This window comes from Garra rufa, chromosome 7, assembly GCF_049309525.1.
Source record: "Garra rufa chromosome 7, GarRuf1.0, whole genome shotgun sequence".
In the NCBI taxonomy this organism is placed as follows: Eukaryota; Metazoa; Chordata; class Actinopteri; order Cypriniformes; family Cyprinidae; genus Garra; species Garra rufa.
This window is the reverse complement of record NC_133367.1, coordinates 49,871,721-49,896,169: the sequence shown is the minus strand read 5'-3', so window position 1 is coordinate 49,896,169 and position 24,449 is coordinate 49,871,721. Positions and strand designations below refer to the sequence as shown.

Genomic DNA, 24,449 nt, shown 5'->3' with positions numbered 1-24,449 from the left:
AAATATCTCAATTAGTTTGTCCCATTCTTTCTTGCAAAATCGAGCTATCATCTAGTGAAGCACCCCAGTTGGTCACTGAATCTAAGCAGTGTTTTAGATTAAATGTAACTGTATTTAAAACAATAAAAAACAATACCATGGATTTTATGACACAGCTACAATAATGGAGTCTGTTAGGATTTGGCAGTATTTATTCTAGAATCTATTCTTTCTTCTGTTAGTGAGAAATAATTATTAGCCCTGTATGGTTTAATGATTTCCCTTCACACATAGTGGTAAAAAAAAAATAGTATGCAGATTGTTACTTTTTTTATTATTATATCAGTAAGAAGAAGAAGAAAAACTTGTTTTTACTAAATTATTATAATCTAGAATTGTGTTTTCTCTTAAATAACTAAAAATAATTATCTATTATTTTAAATAGATAATTTATATATTTAAAGAAATCTTTTTTAAGGCATTGTTACTTTCCAGTGTGTCCTGTCATAGCTATGCAAAATTTTGATTTTGTAACAACAGTAAACTATTTTTTTGTTATAAGGTCTGGTTTTGTGATGGCTTCTTTAATTAAGCAATAAGGTACGAGAGGCCGTGCTGTATCATGAATAAATCACGGCTGAAGGGCATTGTTAGGCACGACGCGAAGCGGAGTGCCTGCAACCCCTTCAGCCGTGATTTATTCATGATACAGCATGGCCTCAAGTACCTTATTGCTTTTATAAAACGGTTACCACACAATAAAAATATTAAAATCAAAAATATATATTAATTTATATATATTAAGTTGTACGTTTTCATAAAGTAAAATCATTAACTGCCTTCCGCTGTAAAAAGTAGTCCCTAACTGCTGCAGCTGTGTTTACGTTGCTAAGGGTGGTTGCTAAGGGGGTTCAATGATACACAAAACCGTTGAGTGAAGCGGTCATAGCAGTGCTGTATCATGAATACGACACAGCTGCTGACCAATCAGAATTGAGGAATGGAACTAACCGTTTTATAAAATAAATTAATATAATCTTAATTCAAGTGATGAAAGATTTTGAAATTCTAACAGTAAACTACTGTAAGGTCACACCTGCTTTATATAAATGCTTGAAATGATTTAGTTGAAAATATCCATTAGAAACTTAATCAAAAAAAAAAAAAGTAATCAAAGAGTAATCAGATGTAATCAGTTACTTTACTTTTCTAAAGTAATTGAAAAGGTACACTACTTATTACATTTTAAATAGGGTAATTTGTAATCTGTAATCTATTACATTTCCAAAGTAACCTCCCCAACACTGTGTAAAACATTACTTTAATTGAAGTATTTGTATCAGTATTGTCAAAAAGTCTTTTACCTCGAGTCTGACATAAAAAGCTGTTCTTTCCACCTCATATATTTCTATATTTTCCCTTTGGAAGTTGCATTCAATATTCATTTGTCTGATAACTCTGAGGAGACACGTGTCTTTGGCCCGATTGTACTCTAATACTGGTGTGCAGTAATGAAAGAAGCACTTCTAGATTCTAGCAGTCACTGTAGCTGTGATATTAAAGACAAACACTAAAGGCTTCATCAAAATATTGCAATTAATAAGATGCCAATTGAATTATTTTTATTTATTAATTATTTATACATTTATTTTAAAAGGGTTTGAACTGAGGGTGAAAGGGCAGAAAACAAAACCACTGCTTCAGAAAACACATCTGAGTTTTTACTTTTTACTCCAAACCTTATAGTTACTGAGATGTGATGAGACTCACTGTAGTTTCTCCAGTTTACAGTGTGGATCCTCCAGTAGAGCAGAAATCAGAGCAGCACCTTTCTGTGTAATAGGACAGCTGGAAAGACTGCAGAGAATAAACAGAACAACTAAAGATGAGTTATTAGTGCTGGACTCATGTGTCTAATGTAATTGCTGATAAACACAGATGTAATACATATCATAGATATCAATTATTAAACCAGGCACTGAGAGAGACTCAGAGTCAAGTCCCATTTTAATAGACTTCAGACTCAAAATTAAATTAATTCAGATTTGACTCAACAAATAGGACCCAAATATTCCCATAAATATTCCCAAAAACTACTTGAGTCTTAACCCTGAACTATATTTTAATTTGTATTCAGCCCGTTTATTGTGCAGCAGTACATTTACATTTAGTCATTTAGCAGACGTTTTCATCCAAAGCGACTTACAAATGAGGAAAATGAAAGCAATCAGAATCAACAAAAGAGCAATGATATGCAAGTAATATTACAAATCTCACTAATTCCAAAACGTCAGTTTAGAACTAGTAACGAAGGAAAGTTGAGTTGCTTCATTAAAAGCCTATGATTACTGTATTAAAACCTCACTGTATCATGTTTGAGTATTATGAGAGAGAGAGATGGACTGAGCAAGTGATTAACGGACCTGCATCTGATTCATTATTCATATTCACGATCATATGACATTAGTTTAAAAGTTTACTGAAGAAAATATTAACATCCATTCTTCTGTTAAAGGTGATTTTGCTGCTCAGTCCATTTATTCGCTGTGGCAAACTGTTGTTGAAGCTAAACATAACTTCCGCTTAAATTTTCAGTTTAAAAGTCCCAAAGTCACTTTTAACTGTTCACTCATAAAACAGTCTCTGTTTTACAATGTAATGTTAACTAAAATCACCATCACGAACACAGGCACGCTTCTTAATACTAAACAATTATCATTAAATACATTATTTAAAATATAGTTTTTTATTTATTGAGTAATAATATTTAATAAACAACAACAACAACAACAACAAAAACAGCTATCAAAAAGTTGCTAGAAAAGAGTAAAGGCAGCTTTCTGATATACAGCATTGAATTGACATAAACATGCTACATAAACTATCTTCTTCTCTGGAACAAATAATAGATTAATGAGACCAAAGACTGCCCCTTAGATTTACTCACAACGAATTACATGTCATGTGTAACCCAGGGCTGCCAACTTTTGAGTTCAGCTTGGAGTGAGTATTCCCACAGTGTCTTTAGGGGGGTCCGGGAGCATGCTCCCCCGTAAGAAAATTTTGTACATTTTACAGGTAAATTCATCTATCTGGTGCACTTTGAGAGTTCACAATTCAGAGCTCCAATACAGTTTCAGTGTGAAAACTAAACAAAGAAAAAAGCTGGTGAATTGACTTGATCTTGAGGTTTAAAGGGGACTTAATCCTCTTATTAGTTGTGATATAGTGTCTCAGTCTAAATTAGAATAAAAAATAATTTGAAAAAAGAATAATAATAATAATAATAATAATAATAATAATAATAATAATAATAATAATTTTATAGTATTATTCCAACGACAGTAATATTGGAAAACAATTCTGTAAAGTAAATAAAAATGAGTATTTCACTAGTATGTTATTTTCTCTTATTCTACAGTAGGGGAATTACAATACTTTTGTTGTAATTTCTACACTTACAAGCAGGGCCTAAAACTTTTTGCCATATCTGCCATTTTATTCATGATACAAACAAAATCTTTTGGTGATTTGAGAGAATTTACCAGCCATAAATATTTTTTTTTTTCTGGCAATGAAACTGTTTTTGCAGTTAAACAAATTATAATAAATTGAAAATTAGAACTAAACACTGCATTTTAAATCATGATACAAAAAAGGTGCTACACACATGTTCGCATGAGCAGTTTTTTTATTAAAATTTGGTCTGACTTCAGCATTGTGAAATTATTATTTTTTTTTTTATATATTTATAAAAATGTCATACTGTGTTTTTATCATAAAATAACGTAAAATAACTGCTGCAGTGCTGCAAAACTATTTACTTTTCTTGTTGTGGTAAAAAGTTATGTGCAGTAAAAGAATTCCTAGATTTAGTCTTTATAAATAATTGCAACTGCATTTAAAACAATATATATTTTGACACGAAAATTCAAATATTTTTCTGTAGTCTGCTGTTCTGAGGAATTATATTTTTCTCATATTCGAAAATTAATCCTTCATTCATGAGGGATTTATCACTCCTGAAATTCTGCTTCTTGTACCGGATATACAGCTGTTAGCAGAACGAAAAACAAAACTTTTATTCAAATACTAAACGGATTAAACGTAGCCTTGGAGTGCTCAATAGCCCTTCATTGATAATCACTAAAACGTGTCGCTGCAGTTAATCGCAAAAGTCCTTTTATTATCAATGAACTGCTTATTTACAGTGAGAGTCCACAAGTGCAATCTGGCATTTAGAGGTGAGTGAATTCAGAACACAATGGCCAATCACAGGCGTTCTAGATCAATATAAATGTCTGTGATTGGCTACATTGCTCAGCGCTACGAAAACACGTTGTCTTTTGGCGATGTCCAGAGCACAAACACAAATACGCACTGGAGCTTTTGCCAAATCTGTTTAGCCAATATCTTATTATTACAGTTTTAACTGAGGGTGCTTTTGACTGCGTGAGAAAATGGATGTGTGGCGTGAGAGCGTGTGAAAAGTGTCAATTGCGTGAGTCTCACACTGAATACGTGAGAGGTGGCAGCCCTGTGTAACCATAGACATAATATGAATTACATGTCATGTGTAACCACTACAGAGACATCGGTCAATTCCAGAAAATCTGGCCATGGTGAGAGCGCTCTCGAGGGGATTGATGAGTGCAGAACGCCCCCTGACGATATGGCTCTCACACGTCCGAAAACGATAAAGCACATTTTCAAATAGACGTTATCTTTATTAACAAACTGCATACCAAACAGTAACCATATTTTTCTGGAGAAAAAAAAAAAGTAAAATGTCACATGACTACATGCTTGCATCTATTGTCCCTTGAGTGGCATTGACTAAAAATCTTTCACTTTTTCCCCAGTTTCACCAAAAAACATTTTGTCTAATAACCAGAAGTGGAAAGTAACGAATTACATTTACTCGCGTTACTGTAATTGAGTAGGTTTTTTGTGTACTTCTACTTTTTAAAGTAACTTTAAAATTTTGTAATTTTTACTTAAGTACGTTTTCATTTAAATATTCTTATTAACTACATTTTAAATATCATCCGTTACTAAATAAAAATAAATAAATAAAAAATAATACAAAAAAAATTAATTTAAAAAAAATGTGTGTGGAGGGAAGGAAGGGATCGCGCACCGGAAACTACTGATTGCTTGGTGAGCGGGAGAACAAACGCAGCGCTAACTCAAGAAAGATGGAGACGGACAGGGGTCCGTTCTTCGTACCTCGCTAACTAAGTTAGCTGGATTTGATTGTTGACGATTTGGCATGATCTTGGATTGTTTGGTTCTTCGAAGCTCATCCTGGACTTGCTGTCATAGCAACAGCTCTGCAAGCTTAAACCTCCTCTGGAGCAGGTTTATTTCATGTAAACAGGATTTAGGCTGCGCTCCTGGCGGGTTATGATTGGTTGAAATGGCGAGGTCACATCTGATTGGTTAAAGAGCACGACTGACGCGGACTGACTCACGTGGGAAAAGAAAAGTATCTCGCAAGAAAGTGTATATATATGACAGGTTCCAAAAAATATTTGGCAGCACAACTGTTGATATTATCCAACATTGATCATTCTAATAATAAATCAGCATATTAGAATGATTCCTGAAGGATCGTGTGACACTTAAGACTGGAGTAACAGCTGATAAAAATTCAGCTTTTCATCACAGGAATAAATTCTATTTCAAAGTATGTTAAAATATATTAAAAAAACAAAAACATTATTTTATTTTGTAAAAACAATTTGCAATATTACTGTTTTTTCTGTATTTTTAATTAAATAAATGCAGTCTTGATGAGCATAAGAGACTTCTTTAAAGACTATTACAAGTCTTACTGACCCCAAACTTTTGAACGGTAGTGTATAAAAAAATCAATAAAATAACATATCAAGGAAAAAACATGTAACATGGGCAGCATTAACGTATTTAATTTGTTCACTACTTTTTGCCAGCCCTCTCTCCTTGCTTTTCCAGCCTTTGCAGTTTTCCCTTGCGTTTTAATTAAACTCTGAAACTCCTGAAATCCCTCAATCAAGAGTTCTTGCTCTGCTGCAGAAAAATACTGAGCGCGCTCCTTCGTCATGTTCGCCGACCAATCACAGAGTTGCCCATCAATGTTTCTACTATCGATACGTAGCCCCTTTTAAGCCACCCAGTGATCTCAAATAACTTCATCCAGCTATACTAATCATCAACAACAGGTGCGTTCGGAGAACCGGAATAGCCAGCTCATAGTTAGCGCGATGATTTGATCTTGGAAGTGTCATTTGATCCTGGATGTAGTAAGCGAGGTACGAAGAACGGACCCCAGATTTGCAGAGTTACATCTCTCGGCTGCATGTATGAAGCAAACCGTCGCGCTAATGTCAAGGTAATAACAAACTTGCGCGTGCCTAATGTATAACACTCGTGTATATCAGAGTCGTACATTCTGCACGCATAAGTCCGCTATTGATTCACAAACTATGCGCGTTCTCTGGGCTTTGATCCCTATCGTATTTTTGCCTCAAAACTTTTGCCTAGTTGTCCAAATTATTGTCCTGTGAGTGTTTTATAATGAATGCTCACCCATAGAAGAGGAGTGAGGCTCTGTGTTTATGAGCATCAGGCGCGCACTGACAGTTCAATGATTGTGTCTGTGTCGAACCTTCACATCGATGCGTTTCAACAGATTTATAATGTATTTGCTGTAGTTTGAGTTCGTATGTTAATTTTTAAATGGAAACAGTAGATATTCAGTCAGTCAAGTTCAAAGGGATAGGTTTAGTGGTCTTTTGGCATCTCCCTGTCCTGTTTGGTAAGGCAGGTTCACTTATTTAAGAAAAAGTTCTCTGGAGTTGTAAAGAATGTCTTCAGTAAGGAATTCAGGTGCTTTAAATCTGTATATATAATTTTAAAAAGTTAGAATTTAGCAGAGGTTTTCTTTAAAGGTTATAAGGTATATTTAAAGTTTTAATTTAAAGTTTGTTTGAATTTTAAGTTTTTTTTTTAATATAACATGCAGTAGAAGAATAGTAAGGCAAAACAAATTTTTTGGTTAATAAAAAAGACTTAAAAATAAACACTTTTCTCTTTACTGCGGAAGTAAATAAATAAATAAATAAATAAGACAATAATAAATAAGAGGACATGTCTGGCATAGGGGGGCCTTGCAAAATTGAACGGAGAAGGAGGGGGGCCCCGCAGTAAAAAAAGGTTGGGAGCCCCTGCTCTACTGAATTCACAGTTTATGCAACATTCAGTGGTTGTGATGTTTAAAGTTTTATGGGATTATTTGCCAAAAAATTTCCCTAAATGTTTTATATGGTTATTTTTTTATTGTATCTTATTAATTTGTTTTTATTGCACTTTAATTTGTAAAGTTGTTTCCTCAAATAAAAACAACCAGGTTGAGAATATCCCCTTGTTTTTTTGTTTTGTTTGAATCCCCCACCCAGCAAAAAATAAATAAATAATAAAAATAATTTTTGGACAGTACTTTTACTTGTACTTAAGTAAAATTTCATTGAAGTAACAATACTTTTACTTGAGTAGCATATTTTATTACTCTTTCCACCTCTGCTAATAACTTATGAATTATTAGATTGAATTTAAGTGTTTTTTTTTTTTTCAAGAAATCTGAATGTAACTTTTAAGTGATTGGTAATGATCCCAATTCCAATATTTATAATATCAGAGAGTCACAACCCTGTTCCTAAAGGCATATTGACTTTATTATATTATATTATTTTATTTATTTATTATTTATTTATTTATATTTATTTATTCTTGACTTTTTTTTTTTGCACAGATTAGACAAATCTCTCTAATCAAACACTTGATTCAACTCATCAGGTCATTAGTAGAGCGCTTTATGATGATAGCTGAGTGATGAGTGTCAGATAAGAAAGACCTTAAAATATACAGTAACACAGAGAAACACAAACCTATACCGTATAAAACAATGTCAATAAAACAAAGACAATGTAAAATACTCACTCAGCCTTTCTAGATGCTTTGATCACTGGCAGCAGCCTCAGGAGACATTCTTCTGATCGATCATATTTACTCAGTTTAAACTCATCCAGCTCTTCTTCTGAGTTCAACAACACAAACACCAGAGCCGACCACTGAGCAGCAGACAGAGACACTCCAGAGAGACATTTGGCTCCAAAGAAATCATATCTATTTCCTCTTCTGCTCAGGTATGTCTGGACTTCCTGCTCTAGTGAGCGATCATTCAGTTCATTCAGACAGTGGAACAGATTGATGGATTTCTCTGGAGAGGGATTCTCTCTGATCTTCTGTTTAATGTATTCAGCTGTTTCCTGATTGATATCAGAGCTGCTTACTGTCTTTCTCAGGAGGCCTTGTAAGAGAGTCTGATTAGACTCTAGTGAGAGACCTAGAAGGAACCGGAGGAAAAGGTCCCAGTGTCCGTTCTCACTCTGTAAGGCCTTGTCCACTTCTCTCTTCAGTAAACTGGTCATTGGTGACCTGAACTCATTCCTCAGTCCTGTGTTTTGTTCAGAAAAGGACAGCAGCTTGAATAAAGCAGCAAGAAACTCCTGAATACTCAGATGAACAAAGCTGTACACCTTCCCCAGCTGCAGTCCAAACTCCTCTCTGAAGATCTGGGTACAAACTCCTGAGTACACTGACACTTCTCTGACATCAATGCCGCTCTCTTTCAGGTCCTCCTCATAGAAGATCAGGTTCCCTTTTTCCAGCTGTTCAAAAGCCAGTTTTCCTAGAGACAGAATAGTCTTTCTAGCCTGATCAGGATTGATTTCATATTTCCCATCATACTTCTGTGTCTTCAGTTTGGTCTGAAAGATCAGGAAGTGTGTGAACATTTGTGTGAGAGTCTTGGGAATCTCTGCTCTCTCTGCTTTACCCATCATCCTCTCTAGAACAGCGGCTGAAATCCAGCAGAAGACTGGTATGTGACACATGATGAACAGACTTCTTGATGATCGGATGTGTGTGACGACTCTATCAGCCAGACTCTGATCATTTATTCTCTTCCTGAAATATTCCTCCTTCTGAGGGTCGTTGAATCCTCGTACCTCTGTGACCTGGTGGACACACTCAGGAGGGATCTGATTGGCTGCTGCTGGTCGAGAGGTGATCCAGAGGAGAGCAGAAGGAAGTAGATTCCCCTTGATGAGGTTGGTCAGCAGCACATCCACTGAGGCTGATTCTGTTACATCAGACAAGCTCCGATTGTTTTGGAAATCTAGACGTAGTCGACACTCATCCAGACCATCAAATATGAACATGACTTTGTAGTCTTCATAATCTGACGACTTAAATTCTTTGGTTTCTGTGTGAAGGTGATTTAGAAGATCCACAAGACTGAGATTTTTCTGTATCAAATTCAGCTCCCTGAAAGGAAGGGGAAATATGAAATGAACATCCTGATTGGTTTTTCCTTCAGCCCAGTCCAGAATGAACTTCTGCACAGAGACTGTTTTTCCAATTCCAGCGACTCCTTTAGTCAGCACAGTCCTGATGGGTTTGTCTTGTCCAGGTGAGGGTTTAAAGATGTCATTGCAGTTGATTGGTGTTTCCTGTGTCTCTGGTCTCCTGGACACTGTCTCAATCTGTCTCACCTCATGTTCATTATTGACCTCTCCACTGCCTCCCTCTGTGATGTAGAGCTCTGTGTAGATCTCATTCAGACGTGTTGAGTCTCCATGATTGGACATTCCTTCACTGATTCTCTGATATTTGTCCTGGAGTCTGGATTTGAGTTTTTGTTGATACACAGGCATCAGTTCTGAGCAAAGGAAATAACTGTTGTTATCGGCAGAGCAATATTTTAGAAATGTATTTTTCGGTTTGATATGTTAGATGTGTCGTGACATTCAGGAACTTTAGTGACTGAAGACAGAAGGTTGATCATAAAAACACAGGCTATAATCTGCTGATCCAGAGCTCTTACTGGTCTGTAGTGTGTTAGCGAGGTCTGTCTGGTTCATCTTCCTCAGGATGAGCAGTGTGATCTTCAGAAGCCCCTCTCTGACTCTGTTATGACCCTCATCATCATAATGGTCTCTTTCAGAGCATTCTGGGTAATCTGGACTCAGTAGTCTCTTGAAACTTTTTAACTCACTCTTCACCACAGAGACGATTCTGTGCTCAAGCTCCTGAAATCATAATAAATATTGAAACAATAAACATCTATTCAGTAACAGAGAAGGTGAACCAAAGGATCAATACACAAGATTTAGAGCATGAATTATTGTGTTGGGATGGACACACACAAAACCAACCTTGAAAATGGAGTCTAAGTTCTTCTTTGCTGTTTGTGATTCTGGTCCTTTATGTTTTTGACTGTTGTTAAACAAATATTGAACATTTTTGTAAATATACTAATGTATTTAATGCACATCAGTAAATGAATGAATATCATATATTTCTTATACTGTAAACTAAACAACACCTCAGATCAGCAGATGATTCTCCCAAACTGAAATCAGCTGGTTGACCCATTGACCAGTCACTCTTCATGGACACACAGCTGGGTTCAGGAGATTGATTCTGCCACAGACTGAAATATAACAGCAATACAAACTGTTTCTGAAAATCTCACACTGCTCTGACAGAAACACATTTACTGTTTCAAACTCCCATTAATGTTGATATTTCACTTGAGTCTGTTGTGACTTGAGAGTTAAAAGATTAAAGTATTATTTTCATATAAATAAAATGAATCTGCCCCATGTGCTTTTTTCATTCATGCATTATAGAAATGTTTGAAAGATCCATCAGTTGTTTTTTCCTCACAGACACATCGATGTGTTCAAGTAAATCTGACTCACCTCCTGAATCTGACTGAACATGAAAATGCTGTTGTAGTATACATTTATTGTTTCTGAGCATTAAAAATGCGAAACATTTGAAGTTCTCTCACCTCTTGACTGTCTTTTTCTTTCTTTCATGTTCATCAGAGAGATTCATTCTGGAGGCCATGGTTTCATCTAAAAGCAGATCCAGATGTTGATCCACAGAGTGAGTTATGAATCATCTCAGCAATTAATTTCCTCAAATCCAGCTCTGTCTCAACAGTCAGTTTACAGTTATGACCTGCACACAATTTCCTCCTGACATTATTTACACAGAAACAATTATTCAAAAACAGCACAACAAATTCAGACAAGCACTGTGTTAAACTGAAAGTAAAGGTGCAATCTGACGATTTACAGAAGTTTTCTCTTCTAATGCTATTTAACTACTTTCAAAATATCTAAAACTGCTTAATGTTGTACTTTATGTTAATGTTTCACTTTAAACCAGTCTCAGGATTGATTTTGTATATCAAAGATGATTGTGAAATTGTGATACTCACTGTGTTTTTCTCTCTTAACGTAGTTTACTTCCTCATGTGACAAAACAGATCCTGCTGTAATAGTTTCACTTTCATGTGTCACCTGACAAGGAGGAGTTTGAGTCTCCTAATATTGAATCTTTATTCTTATTATTCCAAGTTAAAACACCTGAATATACTTTCCTCACAGCTGTACTTTGGGTGTTGTTAAACTGAACTGCATCACTGAAACCGCTGTTAATTCTCAATAATAAGTTTTGTATTAAAGAAATAAAGTCAGACTGGTTTGTAATGAGTGAAGATGCTGAGATCTAGAGAGATCTGTTAGTGTTTAATGTTCTGTTGCTGATGTTTTATTCATTTATTGATACAGTAAATGTGTTTGATCATAATAATTCAGGAACACTTGTAAAATAACAGTGTTATAATAAGGAGAGTTTACGTAATTTATGTTTTTTGGAAGCTATTGTTGACAGTCATTTGACCATTTTATCATCTGACATTTTTATTAAATTACAGATATTTTTTTGTAATTTTACATACATTTGTGTCTTTTAGTAAAACAGAAAAATGCAGTAGGTTTTATGTATAAAAATGTGAATTACTGCAATTTGTCATTAATGCCAATCATTTTACAGACTTTTGAGTACAATTTAATTATTAGAGGCATTAGCAATAATCAAAAGATGAACATTTATTCATAAGCACTTAGAAAAATGTTTATTATTTAATTATTATTTTTTTCAGCTTATGAATAAATGTTAATTTATTGAACTTATTAATAACAACAGCTCAAGTGGCGTAGAGCATGACGTGGTCTTTTTGACGTGATCAAGTTTGAATCTGACTTTTTCCAAACAATTTTTTCTCCCTTTTCAAATCCCATTACATCAGAAAAAAAAGCCTTTATTTTCAATAAAAATTAAGAGATAATTGAAAAATTGACAATAAATATTGGCTAGAGTTGGGGTAGGTGTAGGGAGAGATTTATTATCCCAATAAGGTGGCATCCGTTTAATAATTTGAATTAAATTACAAAATACATTATTATTGCATACTGTTTTATAATGTACCACAATACTGAGGTGTAGATCATTTTCAGCCTATTTGGGGTTCATTTTAAACAAGAAATATAGTCATTTTTAAGCAATGTCTGAGTTAAATAAAAAAGGTTGGGTTGAACATTAAACCTAGTCACAGGGGTTTGTCCATATTTTATTCAACATAGGGTTACATTTTATTTGATTATTAAATGTATTAAGGTTTGTACATATTTTTCATGACAAGTTCCAGTTCAAGAGAAATTCTTTCATCTTAGCTGCCAGCTGCCACTTTCAAATGATTATTAAACAGCAAGCAGCACAAACTCTGCAAAAACGCCAGTCCTTTCGGTGCACTCAGTGTCTGAATTCACTCACTTGCTTTCATTCTCTCCTTCAAGTGAACTGTATTAGTGGCCTAATGTAGGGAATAGTGAATGAGGGTATAGGGTTGATTTCAGATACAGTTTGATCAAGGTTGGAGCAAAACTCTGCAGGAATATGTAGGGGAGAGTGGGGACGGTTGCAACGAGGGGCATTTGCAACATGGTTAATCTTTTATGTGTTCAATCATTAAACAAAAAAAATATATGTGATTTATTTGTGATGAAAAAAAAATGGGTTAACATCTTCAAAGTGTGGTGATTCCATTTTTTTAAGTAAAGGGTTGTATACAGCTGATTGAAATGATATCAAAGAACATAAAATAACGAGCAGACAGCAGCTTACAAGCAGATAATAAAATAAGATCCCAGGAATTTGACAGAAACAGCTTTAATTCAGCACATAGAGTGGATTTAGAGAGACTTATGTTTACATTCAGCTTGTGTGCAGATTTTGTCAGGCCAAAAAACCGAATTTTCATGGCCTGCTGTAAATTTTGACCAGTGATGAAAAACAAGCTTATGTGGATTCTAGACGTTTAAACAATTCAGATAAGTTAGTTATTTGAACATTTGCATTAGATATTTGAACATGCTATTAGATAAACTGTTGTCGTTAATGATGTTATTTAAAAATTCACTGGTACTGTTATTGTTTTAGTGATTATGGAAACAAAAAATCATTTTACTTGCTGTTTGTTGATTTTAAATGTAAGTGATTTATGTGTCAGTACTTTTCCAACATTTCCAGCACATTCTAACAATACCGTGATAATACTGATAACGTGATAAGAAATAGTGTTACATTCCCAAAACATAAACACATAAGACTTTTAATTAGTATCACTGTTGCAGGAGGTTGGTTTGTGTTGTAGGTCTCAGATGAGTGGACTGCTGGAAGAGAATGGGGTGTTTTTTTTTTTTTTAAATGTGTGTGTTTTAATTTCAAATAAAAATAAACTTATATTGACCCCACACTGGCTATTCTACTTGTTGCTCTTTACATATCTATAGTTCTCCATTGTGATTTCCTATCCTGTTTGAGCACTGGTTATCCAGATTTGGTGATCCTGAAAAGTTCCTATCTGGATCAGATTGATCCAATCCGATGTTGCTTTGAAAAACTGGCTCAAAAGTAAACTGGATTACGTGATCAAGGATCGCAAAATAAAGGATTACTAAATCCGGATCAATTTTATCCGGATTAATCCTTTTGAAAAACCGGGCCCTGATTCCATATCTAAAAGATCCTCATATTGGAAGCTTAATACTTCAATTCTTCATCATAATGAAGTTCAAACCAAAATTGACAGCTTAATTTCCTTTTATTGGAATAAAGCTAATAAAGAAAATATGTTTTGCAGTAATTGGGAACTTCTAAAATGTGAAATATTGTCGGAAATATTGTAGTTTGTTAGCGAAAACTAAATAAATGAATGAAGATCAAATTATGGCTAGAATTACTACTTTATCACATAAAAAAATAGAATATCTTACAGACTCAGAGAGAATTGAGCTTATAGATCAGAAACATAACTTGGAGAACATATATAAGCAGAAGGCTGAAGATGCATTCATTAGATCTCGTCGGAATTGGTTGGAGAAGGTGAGCAGAATTCTGCATATTTCTTTAGGCTGGAAAGGCAGCCAATTAAAATTTCTATTCAGAAACGGTGTATTAACAGAATTGTAACTGATAACTTAAAGGCAATTGCAGATTTTTGTGCCAGTTTTTACAATGACTTATACTCCTCTAAGTTTTGTAAAGAATCGGCCAAAACTTTTTTTGATTCTTTATCAGATATAAAAAAAAATAAGTGTTGGAGATTGTAGTTTATGTGATGCTCCTATTAGTCTATGAGAAATTGTTGTCTCTATAAATAATTTAAAAAATAACAAATCTCCTGGTACCGATGGGCTTTCTGCAGAAATGTATAAAGCCTTCAATCAAAAATTGGCTCCTTTTTTTACATAAAATGTTTTTAGAGAGTATTGAAAAAACAACACTTCCTCCCTCTTTATGTCGGGGTCTAATAACGTTAATATCCAAGCCCAACAGAGATCCCCTTTTAATTGAAAACTGGCGTCCAATTTCTTTATTGAATACTGATTATAAGATTATCGCCTTAGTTTTGGCAAAGAGGTTAAAATCTACTCTTAATAATATAATTGATGAGTGCCAATCCGGTTTTATGTCTCAAAGACATATTTCTAATAATATTCGCCTGGTCTTAGATTTGCTGGATTACTCAGAATTGATCTCAACTGACAGTTTCATTCTCTTTCTCGATTATTATAAAGCTTTTGATTGTTTAGAACATGATTTTATGTTACAGGCCATGCACAGATTAGGTTTTGGTAGTTTTTTTGGCAGTATTAAGATGCTTTATCATAATGGGAATAGTTCTATCCGGCTTACTAATGGCACTTCTCCTAGATTTTCTTTAAAACGTGGGGTAAGGCAAGGTTGCCCCATCTCCCCGTATCTTTTTTTATTAGCTACACAATTTTGATGTTTTCATATTAAAGAGAGCCCTGTGAAGGGTATCTCTGTTGCTGATTCCCATCAAAGATAATGTCAAATATTTAGGAATCAAGATAATGAAAGATAGTAAACTAAGATGTCAAGAAGTTTTAAGCCAATTATAGAGAAAACAACAACAACAAAAAATTTTTTTTAATGTTTGGTTATTGAGAGATCTGTCATTGAAAGGTAGGACTTTGCTTACTAAAGCGGAGGGTATTTCTAGATTTTCTTATGCTGCTCATTCCTTATTTGTAGATAGACCAACCAGCAAGTTGATTGATGTAATGCTATTTAAATTCCTTTGGAAAAATAAAACTCATAATGTTAGAAAATCTGTCATTTTAAATTCTTATAATAAGGGTGCATTACATTTTATTGACTTTAATTCTCCTAATAACACCTTAAAAATAAATAGGCTTAAACGCTTTCTCCACAATCAGTCTTCTATTTGGAATGTAATTCCTCGATATGTCTTTTCACAGTTAGGTGGTATTAATTTTTTATTGATGTGTAATTATTCTGTTAATAAACTCCCTATTAAACTTTCTAGATATCATCAGCAGATGCTTTTGGCTTGGAAACTTATTTATAAGCATAATTTCTCTCCACACAACTTCTTTATTTGGAGTAATTGTAATATTCTGCATAAGAAGAAATCTTTGTTTCTGGAAAATGGGTTTAATAATGGTTTGTTGTTAGTGAACCAGTTGTTTTACAATGATGGTCATTTATTGAACTACTCTGATTTTATTTTAAGATTTCACTTTCCTGTATCTAGAAAAGAGTTTAATAATGTTTTGAAGGCCATTTCTTTGGAAATTTGTATGCTTTTTGGAAATAACAACAGTGATTCATTGATTTTTGTACGTCCACCCAATCCTGAATCCACTGTGAAAAAAAAAATCCAATCACAAAATTAGATTTGGAACTTGTTATTTCAAATTCTTCTTCAATTTCTTACTGGAATAACCTTTTCGATGATATTAAGTGGCCATATGTTTGGTCACTCCCTCAGATTTTTTTTTTTAACAAATAAAGTTAAGGAAATAACTGTCAAGCAGTTTTTTTCAAAAATTCAAGAGTGACATTGACACATCTTGTTCTTTTTGTCATTTTTCTTCTGAAACTGTGACCCATTTCTTTGGGAATGTCCTTTTGTTCAGTCTTTCTGGAATACGGTTAATGCCCTGATTGTCCAAAATATTTTTTTGACTTTTCTTTATGTTTCAAACACACTTTTTTTGTTTTTTATGTTAAAGACAAGAATCTGCTTAATGCAAGTTTTGTATAAATCTCTTGTTATTTATTGGAAAGTTTTATATACATAAATGTAAATATACTAATTGTAAACCCCACTTTAACATCTTTAAACAAGAACTGCAATTGTATTTAAATACAATATCTACCTCTGTAAACAAAAAAGCTTTAAAAACGTCTTGAATTTGTGCTATGTTTGAGATTTACTAAACACGACTCATTTCTCAATTCGGTGGTGTTTTATTAACTAGTTTTCTGGATCGAGCAAAACATTGTTTTCTGGGTAATATATTACAATAGGTTTTGTTTGTTAAAATTAATGTATTAACTAACATTAACTGTGAACAATACATTTATTAAACAGTTTTTAAGCTTTGTTAGTATTAGTTAATAAAAATACAGCTAGCATTGACCCGCGCATCACTGGCCACATTGTTAAAACACAGGTGAAGTACATTCATATTCAAATCATATAACAGACTTTAAGCATTTAGAATAAGGAAAAAACAGGCTAATAACCAAAACCTGCAAATCGAACAGAGTAGCTAAACATCCGTGTCGTAACGAGACATTTTGACTTTTGAAAATCCTCCATTCCACAGTTTTCTGTTTGTGTAGCTGCAGTTCCTCAGGGTGAGCCCAAGCGCAATTAATAGGGGCTATGTCAGTCCAAATATTAAACATGCGGGTCAGGAAGCGGGTCGGGTACAATATCTTCTCTCTTTTTCTGCGGTCCGAGTTGCGGGCGGGTTAGTTGAAAACGTCGGTCAGGTTCGGGTTGTTTAAACATTGACCCGCGGATCACTAATAGTCATTAAAGAAGGAACTCTTACCCCTCAAAATATCATTAAATGCATTTATTTCTTTTTTATTATTTATTTTTTCACATCTGACAAGATTTTTTTTTTTTTTTTTAATTGGTGCTGTTATTATTTTTCCATTTTCCCTTGAATGTGTACTGGTATTTCAAGTATTTTACATATTGTATTGTAACTTTAGGATTAAAATGACAGAGAAATATTTTTAAAATGACAAATAAAATGACATTTTTGCTTCCACTTAGCAATAAATATGACCTGAATAAAATGGCTTCATTTAAATATGTTGTATATACACTCACTGAAAATAATACTTGACAAAGATATTATGCTTTTAATCCATTAAATTTGTTAAAACGCTCTAAAGTTATGCAATTTAAAACTTTAAAATTGTAATATTTTGCATGTGTGTAGAGAGCATCACATCACAATTTGTGTAAATTATTATTTATCAATTATTACTTATTAATATTCATCTCTACTAATACACAGGTTAGAATATTATCACAACGCAATATAGTCCCTTTAAACCAGCGCATAAGTATTATATTCAGAGATCGCTACTGTGCATGTGTCTATATGACATCGGCCAAACAAACCACCTTGCACACGCCTAACAACGTCCAGTATCAAAAAAAGATCAAATTAACGAATTTTTTATCATTATCCCACTATTACAACTTGCAAAATGTAATATTTACCGCTGCAAATTCACTCAACAAAATCCTTTATTTATTATTATTTTTTTAAAAGAGGTTCAATATCCAAACTATTTCATTATCCAAAAATCTTAAACTGTCAATTTGTTTCATCTTTTTAATTTATATTGTTAAAGGTTTTGTTTTTTATTTATTTTATTATTTTTAATTGTATTATAATGCTGACATTTTTGTACTTTTGTGCTTTGTACAAAAAAAACCCTCCAGTATTGGACCTGATTCATCTTCGTCATCGCGCTGCAGCCTGCAGGACCTCTTGATCTTTTCCTGAAACAGTCAGAAGTAAACCTCAGTGCTTCATGAGGCTTCATTTCCCTATCCATATAAAGCATATTACATCTACATACATACCCGAGAACTGCTTATATGTATATATTTGTATGTCTGACCTGTTTTCTGTTGTTTGTGTAATTGTGTAATTGTTGAGTCAGAGGAGGAGGTGAAGTTGAGCGCTACTGTGGGCGACTCTTATTGTGAAGTTTGTCTCTCAGTAGACCAGACAAGTGAGCGTGCAGCAGTAGTGCCATGAACGAGTCAAAACCCTTTATCAAACGTCTATATTGTGGATAACTGTATATTTTGTTTGTTTATTTTCGTACAGTCTTTTTTTTTTTTGCACTTTGTAAATACTACACACCTGTGGATCACCTGAACCTCACTGTAAATAAACATCATCTTGCACCAGAGTGCACTTTACAGTCAAGACATCCTCTACATTTCTGTGAGTGCAGTTAGATATAATAGAAGTCCCACTGTGAAATCACTGTGTAAGTAATGCAATTATTAGCTTGAAATATACTGTAGTTTCACACTAAAAATGTTATGGTACAGTTAGTATGTCCAATATACTCATTTATATATATATAAAAAAAATGTTCCCATGAGACTGGAAAAAAAAAATCTAGGCTGAATGAAAATTAAAAACAAAAATCCTTCACATCTGAAACTGCTGGATCAGTGTCTGCATTTGTCCAGGTGACAGTCTTGTTCAGGACGTGTTGTTTTGATTCACTTGTTCGGAGCTTGTAGAGTTTCCACTGTCAAATACTGTACAATAAAGAGAAAGATTAAATACACTAAGATCTGCTTTAATAGAAGATAATTAATGAAAGCATTGACTCAATAACTTACTATAGTTTCTTCAGTTTACAGTGTGGGTCGTTCTGTAGAGCAGTGCGTAACTTCAGTCCTGAGTCTCCTGGTTTATTACCTCTCAGATACAGTTGTCTCAGGTGTGAGAAGTTTGATCTCAGAGCTGAAATCAGAGCAGCACAGCCTTCCTCTCCAATACTGCAGTCCCTCAGCCTGTAGAGAGTGAAGAACATGAATGATCTCTGAGATTGTGTTTAATCTTTAGGGTGAGAGTGTGTTTGTGTGAGCACTACTTTTACTATACAGCAGGATCAGCGCTAGAGAGATTTTGACTTGTCAGCAGCTAAAACATCAATTTAAATGCACTCTACCCACATGATTCCTGATTGTGATGCTCAACTTGTTTAGGTGAAAATGTTAAAAGTGTAAAATGTAAAAAGTTAAAACAAGAGTGACATTATAGCAAAACTATCATTTTCTTGTGGTTTTGAAAAGTTCACTTAAAGGTCCCATATTGTCAAAACTGAAATTTCCTGGCTTTTTTCATGATAACTGAGGTCTAGGGGCTATGTAACTACCATATAAGTTTCAAAACAGTCAGTCCACAGTAAAATGCACACAGCCTGCATAAAGTAGCTGTACCTTTTCACAAGCCACTGTGACTTCCGTAAAAATGTGACGTCCGATCTACTCAGTCACCACCCCAAACACGAACCATCGTCCCACCCTCCTTTTTACAAAACCCCCAGACAACATTGCGTCCATGCCATTGCTGAGCAACAACAACAAGGAAACAAATCTTGAAAACGCTGTTCAGTCGATGGATGTCAGGAAACTACATCATTACACAGGCTTCTGAACAACATTAATATAAGAGACCAGTGGCACGTCTGTAGACTTTAGCCTGTTTCACACAGAGATTTCATGTAAATACACGGATAATGTGTCCCATGATTTGTTCTGAAATTGTTTGATTTGGTTCATTCACACAGTGATTTTCCAGAATCTGTGTCTGCTTTACACACAACCCGTAAAGATCCCTGTTATGCCGGTTTCACACAGAGCAGAAGCAGCGCAGAAGATGTGTGTCTGCAGAGCGGCAGCAGCACGCGCTCATTGTGCTTTCACACTGGCAGCGTTTGTCGCGTGCAGCTGAACCGTGGCTTGCGTAGAATACGAATACGAATCATTCACTCGGTCACCCATTTCAGGTGTTCTCCGACAACTGTCTGTCATGTGCTTTGATTTATGATATGAGCAGCATGCTGTGATGTGGCTGTGTTCCCCACACGTGAATAACACATGCTGCACTTTGGTAGTTTACAAGATAAAAAAAAAAAAATCATCTAGTTAATAAATATCTCAAGTTTTAATAATTTAAACAGGTATTTTAAGTTTGGCCAATAACTCCCAGCAGTGATGTGTTTTCATGTAGTTGATTCTGTGCAAACTCATATTTGATTTTTTTTTTTTATGTTGTAGATTTAAGAAGCAAATGAGAATCGCTAAAATTATTGAATATATTTTGAGACAAAGGTCGTCTTAATGATTCCCATTTTGGTTTAAGACAATTAAAGCCACAGTTTTTCAATAACGAAAAGAATATATAAAAGTATGGTATTTTGTGGTAAAAATCGCCCTGCTGTTGGGGCTAAAGGCACAATAATTTACAAAATAATGAATAGATGACTGACTTTTTCATTTGTTGACATGACTCAGATGGTAAATATCATATATTATGTTGGATGTGTACCTTAGAGATCATCTCCATGTTTATAATGAAACAATCATATTTAAAAACATATTAAACATAAAACATATCATTTGTTGTTACTACTGTAAATCCATATTAAATTATTATGGGATCTTCTTCAATGCTTTCAGAATCTTCTCTTTTTAAAATGATTTTGTCTCTGTTTTAAATGTTTTATTTAACATATTTTAATGACAGTAGCCTATATTTATTATTTAATTAACAAAATAAGCAGAAAATAGTATAACTTAGCTAAAGTGACAGTTTTGAACAAGTATTAAAGTATAAAAAAATAATAATAATAATAATAAAAAATAAACCATTAGCTAAAGTATTTATGTGCATTTGCCCCATGCTGGTTAGCCTTATAGCATGTGATTGTGAAACACGAAACTTACTTAAATAATTTTATGGTGAAATTGTTATTTTTCATGTTAATCAGGTCAATTCTGATCAAGAACAATGCACTGTGGCTTTAATCCAGCGTAAACAGCGCAGAAGAAAATGAGACAGGGGTAACTGCAGCCTGGAGCAATAGGAGCCGAAAGGTTTCTGATTGGTGAAAGGAGTTTTACTGTATTGGCCAATCAGCGTTAAACTTTTGTTCCACACTCCAGTCCAGCAGGTGGCGGTAAAACACTTATCAGTTGAATTGTAAACCGCCAAATAAACTTTAAGAAGAAGAAGGCCAATCAGCATTAAACATTAGTAATTAGCCTTTTTCAGACTTCCGTGTTTCTGGCTTCTGGATTGGCACTTGCAGGGTAAAAGTTTTTCCGCTGACAGCAGCGTAAGTTCGGGAATCTAAGTCTATTTTTACAAAATAGATACTATGATACTATGCTTTATACTGGTGTTTTACTCTAAAAATAGCAAACATTTTTTCAAGAACTTTGTGTCAGCTTCTGGTCATCACAAAGACTATGTTTATTTAATTATGAATGATAGCACTTATAATACAGTACAGTTTTGAGTTTTGCCGTTCTGTCTATTTGGTGCTGGCTGTGCATTATGACTCTTAACATCAGTTTTTTTTCGCGATTGTTAATGTTGTTATAATTATTAAAGTAATATTGTATTTTCTACTTGCTGTGCATTATTCATTTTACGGTGTAAATGTACGTTGCATAATGTGCCCAGGGATATACATAATAAAATAATATAATACTAAACAAGACAATACTCAGATTAATGGCTTTATTCCTTTTGGATCTGGATTATGTTTGTTGTATTGAGTTTATGCATCATCCGGACACAGAATCGTTTAATTTAATCTTGGGAAAATGTGCATTTGGATATAAATGCTGTCAAATGCTGTCATAATTTACCATGATGTAGTGATTCGAGGGAAATGACTGAGTAAATTGAGAAAATAGCTGAAATATACCAGAGATTGAGAACAGAAACTCTAGCTGGCGCTATGTTGCGCATATTATATTGCAGAGTCAGCGGTCTGAAATTACAAACAAGTAAAATGTGGTTTCTTTGTTGATTATATAACAACAACTTGGAAAACAGACAAAACAGAAAAGGTAAAAGGCATTATTTGAGACAAGAGCATATTAATATAATGCAGGTCCTTTTCAATAAATTAGCATATTGTGATGAAGTTCATTCTTTTCTGTAATGTACTGATAAACATTAGACTTTCATATATTTTAGATTCATTACAACATAACTGAAGTAATTCTAACCTTTTACTGTTTTAATATTGATGATTTTGGCATACAGCTCATGAAAACCTCCAAAAATCTAAAAAAAATTAGCATATTTCATCCGACCAATAAAAGAAAAGTGTTTTTAATACAAAAAAGTCAACCTTCAAATAATTATGTTCAGTTTAGCACTCAATACTTGGTCGGGAATCCTTTTGCAGAAATGACTGCTTCAATGCGGCGTGGCATGGAGGCAATCAGCCTGTGGCACTGCTGAGGTGTTATGGAGGCCCAGGATGCTTCGATAGCGGCCTTAAGCTCATCCAGAGTGTTGGGTCTTGCGTCTCTCAACTTTCTCTTCACAATATCCCACAGATTCTCCATGGGGTTCAGGTCAGGAGAGTTGAGCACAGTAATACCATGGTCAGTAAACCATTTACCAGTGGTTTTGTCACTGTGAGCAGGTGCCAGGTCGAGCTGAAAAATGAAATCTTCATCTCCATAAAGCTTTTCAGCAGATGGAAGCATGAAATGCTCCAAAATCTCCTGATAGCTAGCTGCATTGACCCTGCCCTTGATAAAACATAAAATTTTATTTTATTGGTCAGATGAAATATGCTAATTTTTTGAGATAGGAATTTGGGGTTACCCCTTCAGTCGAATCACTTCGACGTTACATTGGGATGTCGCTTGAGAGACCGATCACCTCTGAGCCTTATTAAAAAGGCCAATTGAAAATTGGCGAGTGGACGTGCGCGCCGGCCACGCCCCCGTACATACGGGTATATAAGACGGCTGCGCGCACGTCCACTCGCCAATTTTCAATTGGCCTTTTTAATAAAGCTCAGAGGTGATCGGTCTCTCAAGCGAGATCCCAATGTAACGTCTCCGTTCCCTCCTTCGGGGAACGAGGGTTACCTTCGTAACCTAGACGTTTTCATGAGCTGTATGCCAAAATCATCAATATTAAAACAATAAAACGCTTGAACTACTTTCAAATGTGTGTAATGAATCTAAAATATATGAAAGTCTAATGTTTATCAGTACATTACAGAAAATAATGAACTTTATCACAATATGCTAATTTTTTGGAAAGGACCTGCACTGTAAAAAGCATTCAAGGGTGTTGTTCATAGGAATTTATTAAAAAAAAAAAATTATTTCTCCCAATAAATTGATTCCCTTTTTGAATTCATTTAAGTTTTGCAAAAGTAAAAAGTGTGATTGTTTTTGTAACTTATTCCCTATCAAAAAATTGTTTTTTACTGACCTTCACAATAAAATGCTGGTAACACTTTCTATGAAGCCCGTATTTATAATACATTATAAGGGTATTCTTAAGGCATTATAATGAATGCATAATGCATTATAAAAAACCTTATAATATGTTATATCATCTCATGAGTATTCATAAGAACAGTTTTAATGTATTATAATTTTTACTTTTTTGTGGTTATAGCTTTTAAGAGAATGATTACCTCCTCATAGTTATAACATATTATAAGTCTCATATCTTGCCATGTTTCTCATGTCACTTTACTTAAAGCATACAAAGACCACTTATAAGTAATTATAATAATATTTCCCAAAGAACCCTAAGATCAGGTATCAGTTTAGATAAATGTGTAATATGAACAGTTTGATGATTTTGATGGTACCCTTCAGACAGATTTTGATAAGTAACTCTGCAACTGCATGTCAGCTAGCAGTAATTATTATTATGCTGAATATATGCTAACACTAAATTTCGATGTTTCCCCAAAAGACAAACTATTATGTTATATTATAAGTAATTTTGCAAGTACATGAACATTCTACCTAGCCCATCCATAACCTAAGCCTACTAATACTCTAAGGAGTGTTAGTTGGCATGTAGTTCGAAAGTTTAAGCTTATAGTCAATAGACTTAGGG

General features: G+C 34.1%; 2 protein-coding genes across 2 annotated transcripts in view; both read right to left on the bottom strand.

Moving 5' to 3' along the window:
• Positions 1-1,745: 1,745 nt before the first annotated feature.
• On the bottom strand, positions 1,746-10,938 carry LOC141338222 (NLR family CARD domain-containing protein 3-like). The gene is made up of 6 exons (XM_073843767.1): positions 10,880-10,938; positions 10,409-10,516; positions 10,239-10,299; positions 9,908-10,112; positions 7,960-9,742; positions 1,746-1,836 (listed from the first exon to the last, which is right to left on the bottom strand). Exons 1-6 carry the CDS (start codon positions 10,936-10,938, stop codon positions 1,746-1,748), a joined length of 2,307 nt encoding a protein of 768 aa, XP_073699868.1.
• A 7,655-nt stretch (positions 10,939-18,593) lies between these two features.
• The window catches only part of LOC141338221 (NLR family CARD domain-containing protein 3-like), a 44,633-nt gene continuing 38,777 nt past the window's right edge, over positions 18,594-24,449 (bottom strand). Inside the window, exons 11-12 of the mRNA XM_073843766.1 lie at positions 19,169-19,342; positions 18,594-19,084 (exon numbers count right to left, since the gene is read on the bottom strand). Of these exons, the coding sequence (XP_073699867.1) occupies positions 19,078-19,084; positions 19,169-19,342 (181 nt within the window). The 3' untranslated portion in view covers positions 18,594-19,077. The remainder of the gene's footprint in view (positions 19,085-19,168; positions 19,343-24,449) is intronic.

What these genes read in the sequence shown, in the direction of transcription:
- LOC141338222 (XM_073843767.1), bottom strand. Translation starts at nt 10,938, where the DNA reads ATGGCCTCCAGAATGAATCTCTCTGATGAACATGAAAGAAAGAAAAAG. An exon ending in AAGAAAAAGACAGTCAAGAG is followed by an intron (nt 10,517 to 10,879) that starts GTGAGAGAACTT and finishes GTTATATTTCAG; the next exon opens with TCTGTGGCAGAATCAATCTC. An exon ending in AAAGCATCTAGAAAGGCTGA is followed by an intron (nt 1,837 to 7,959) that starts GTGAGTATTTTA and finishes TATTCTCTGCAG; the next exon opens with TCTTTCCAGCTGTCCTATTA.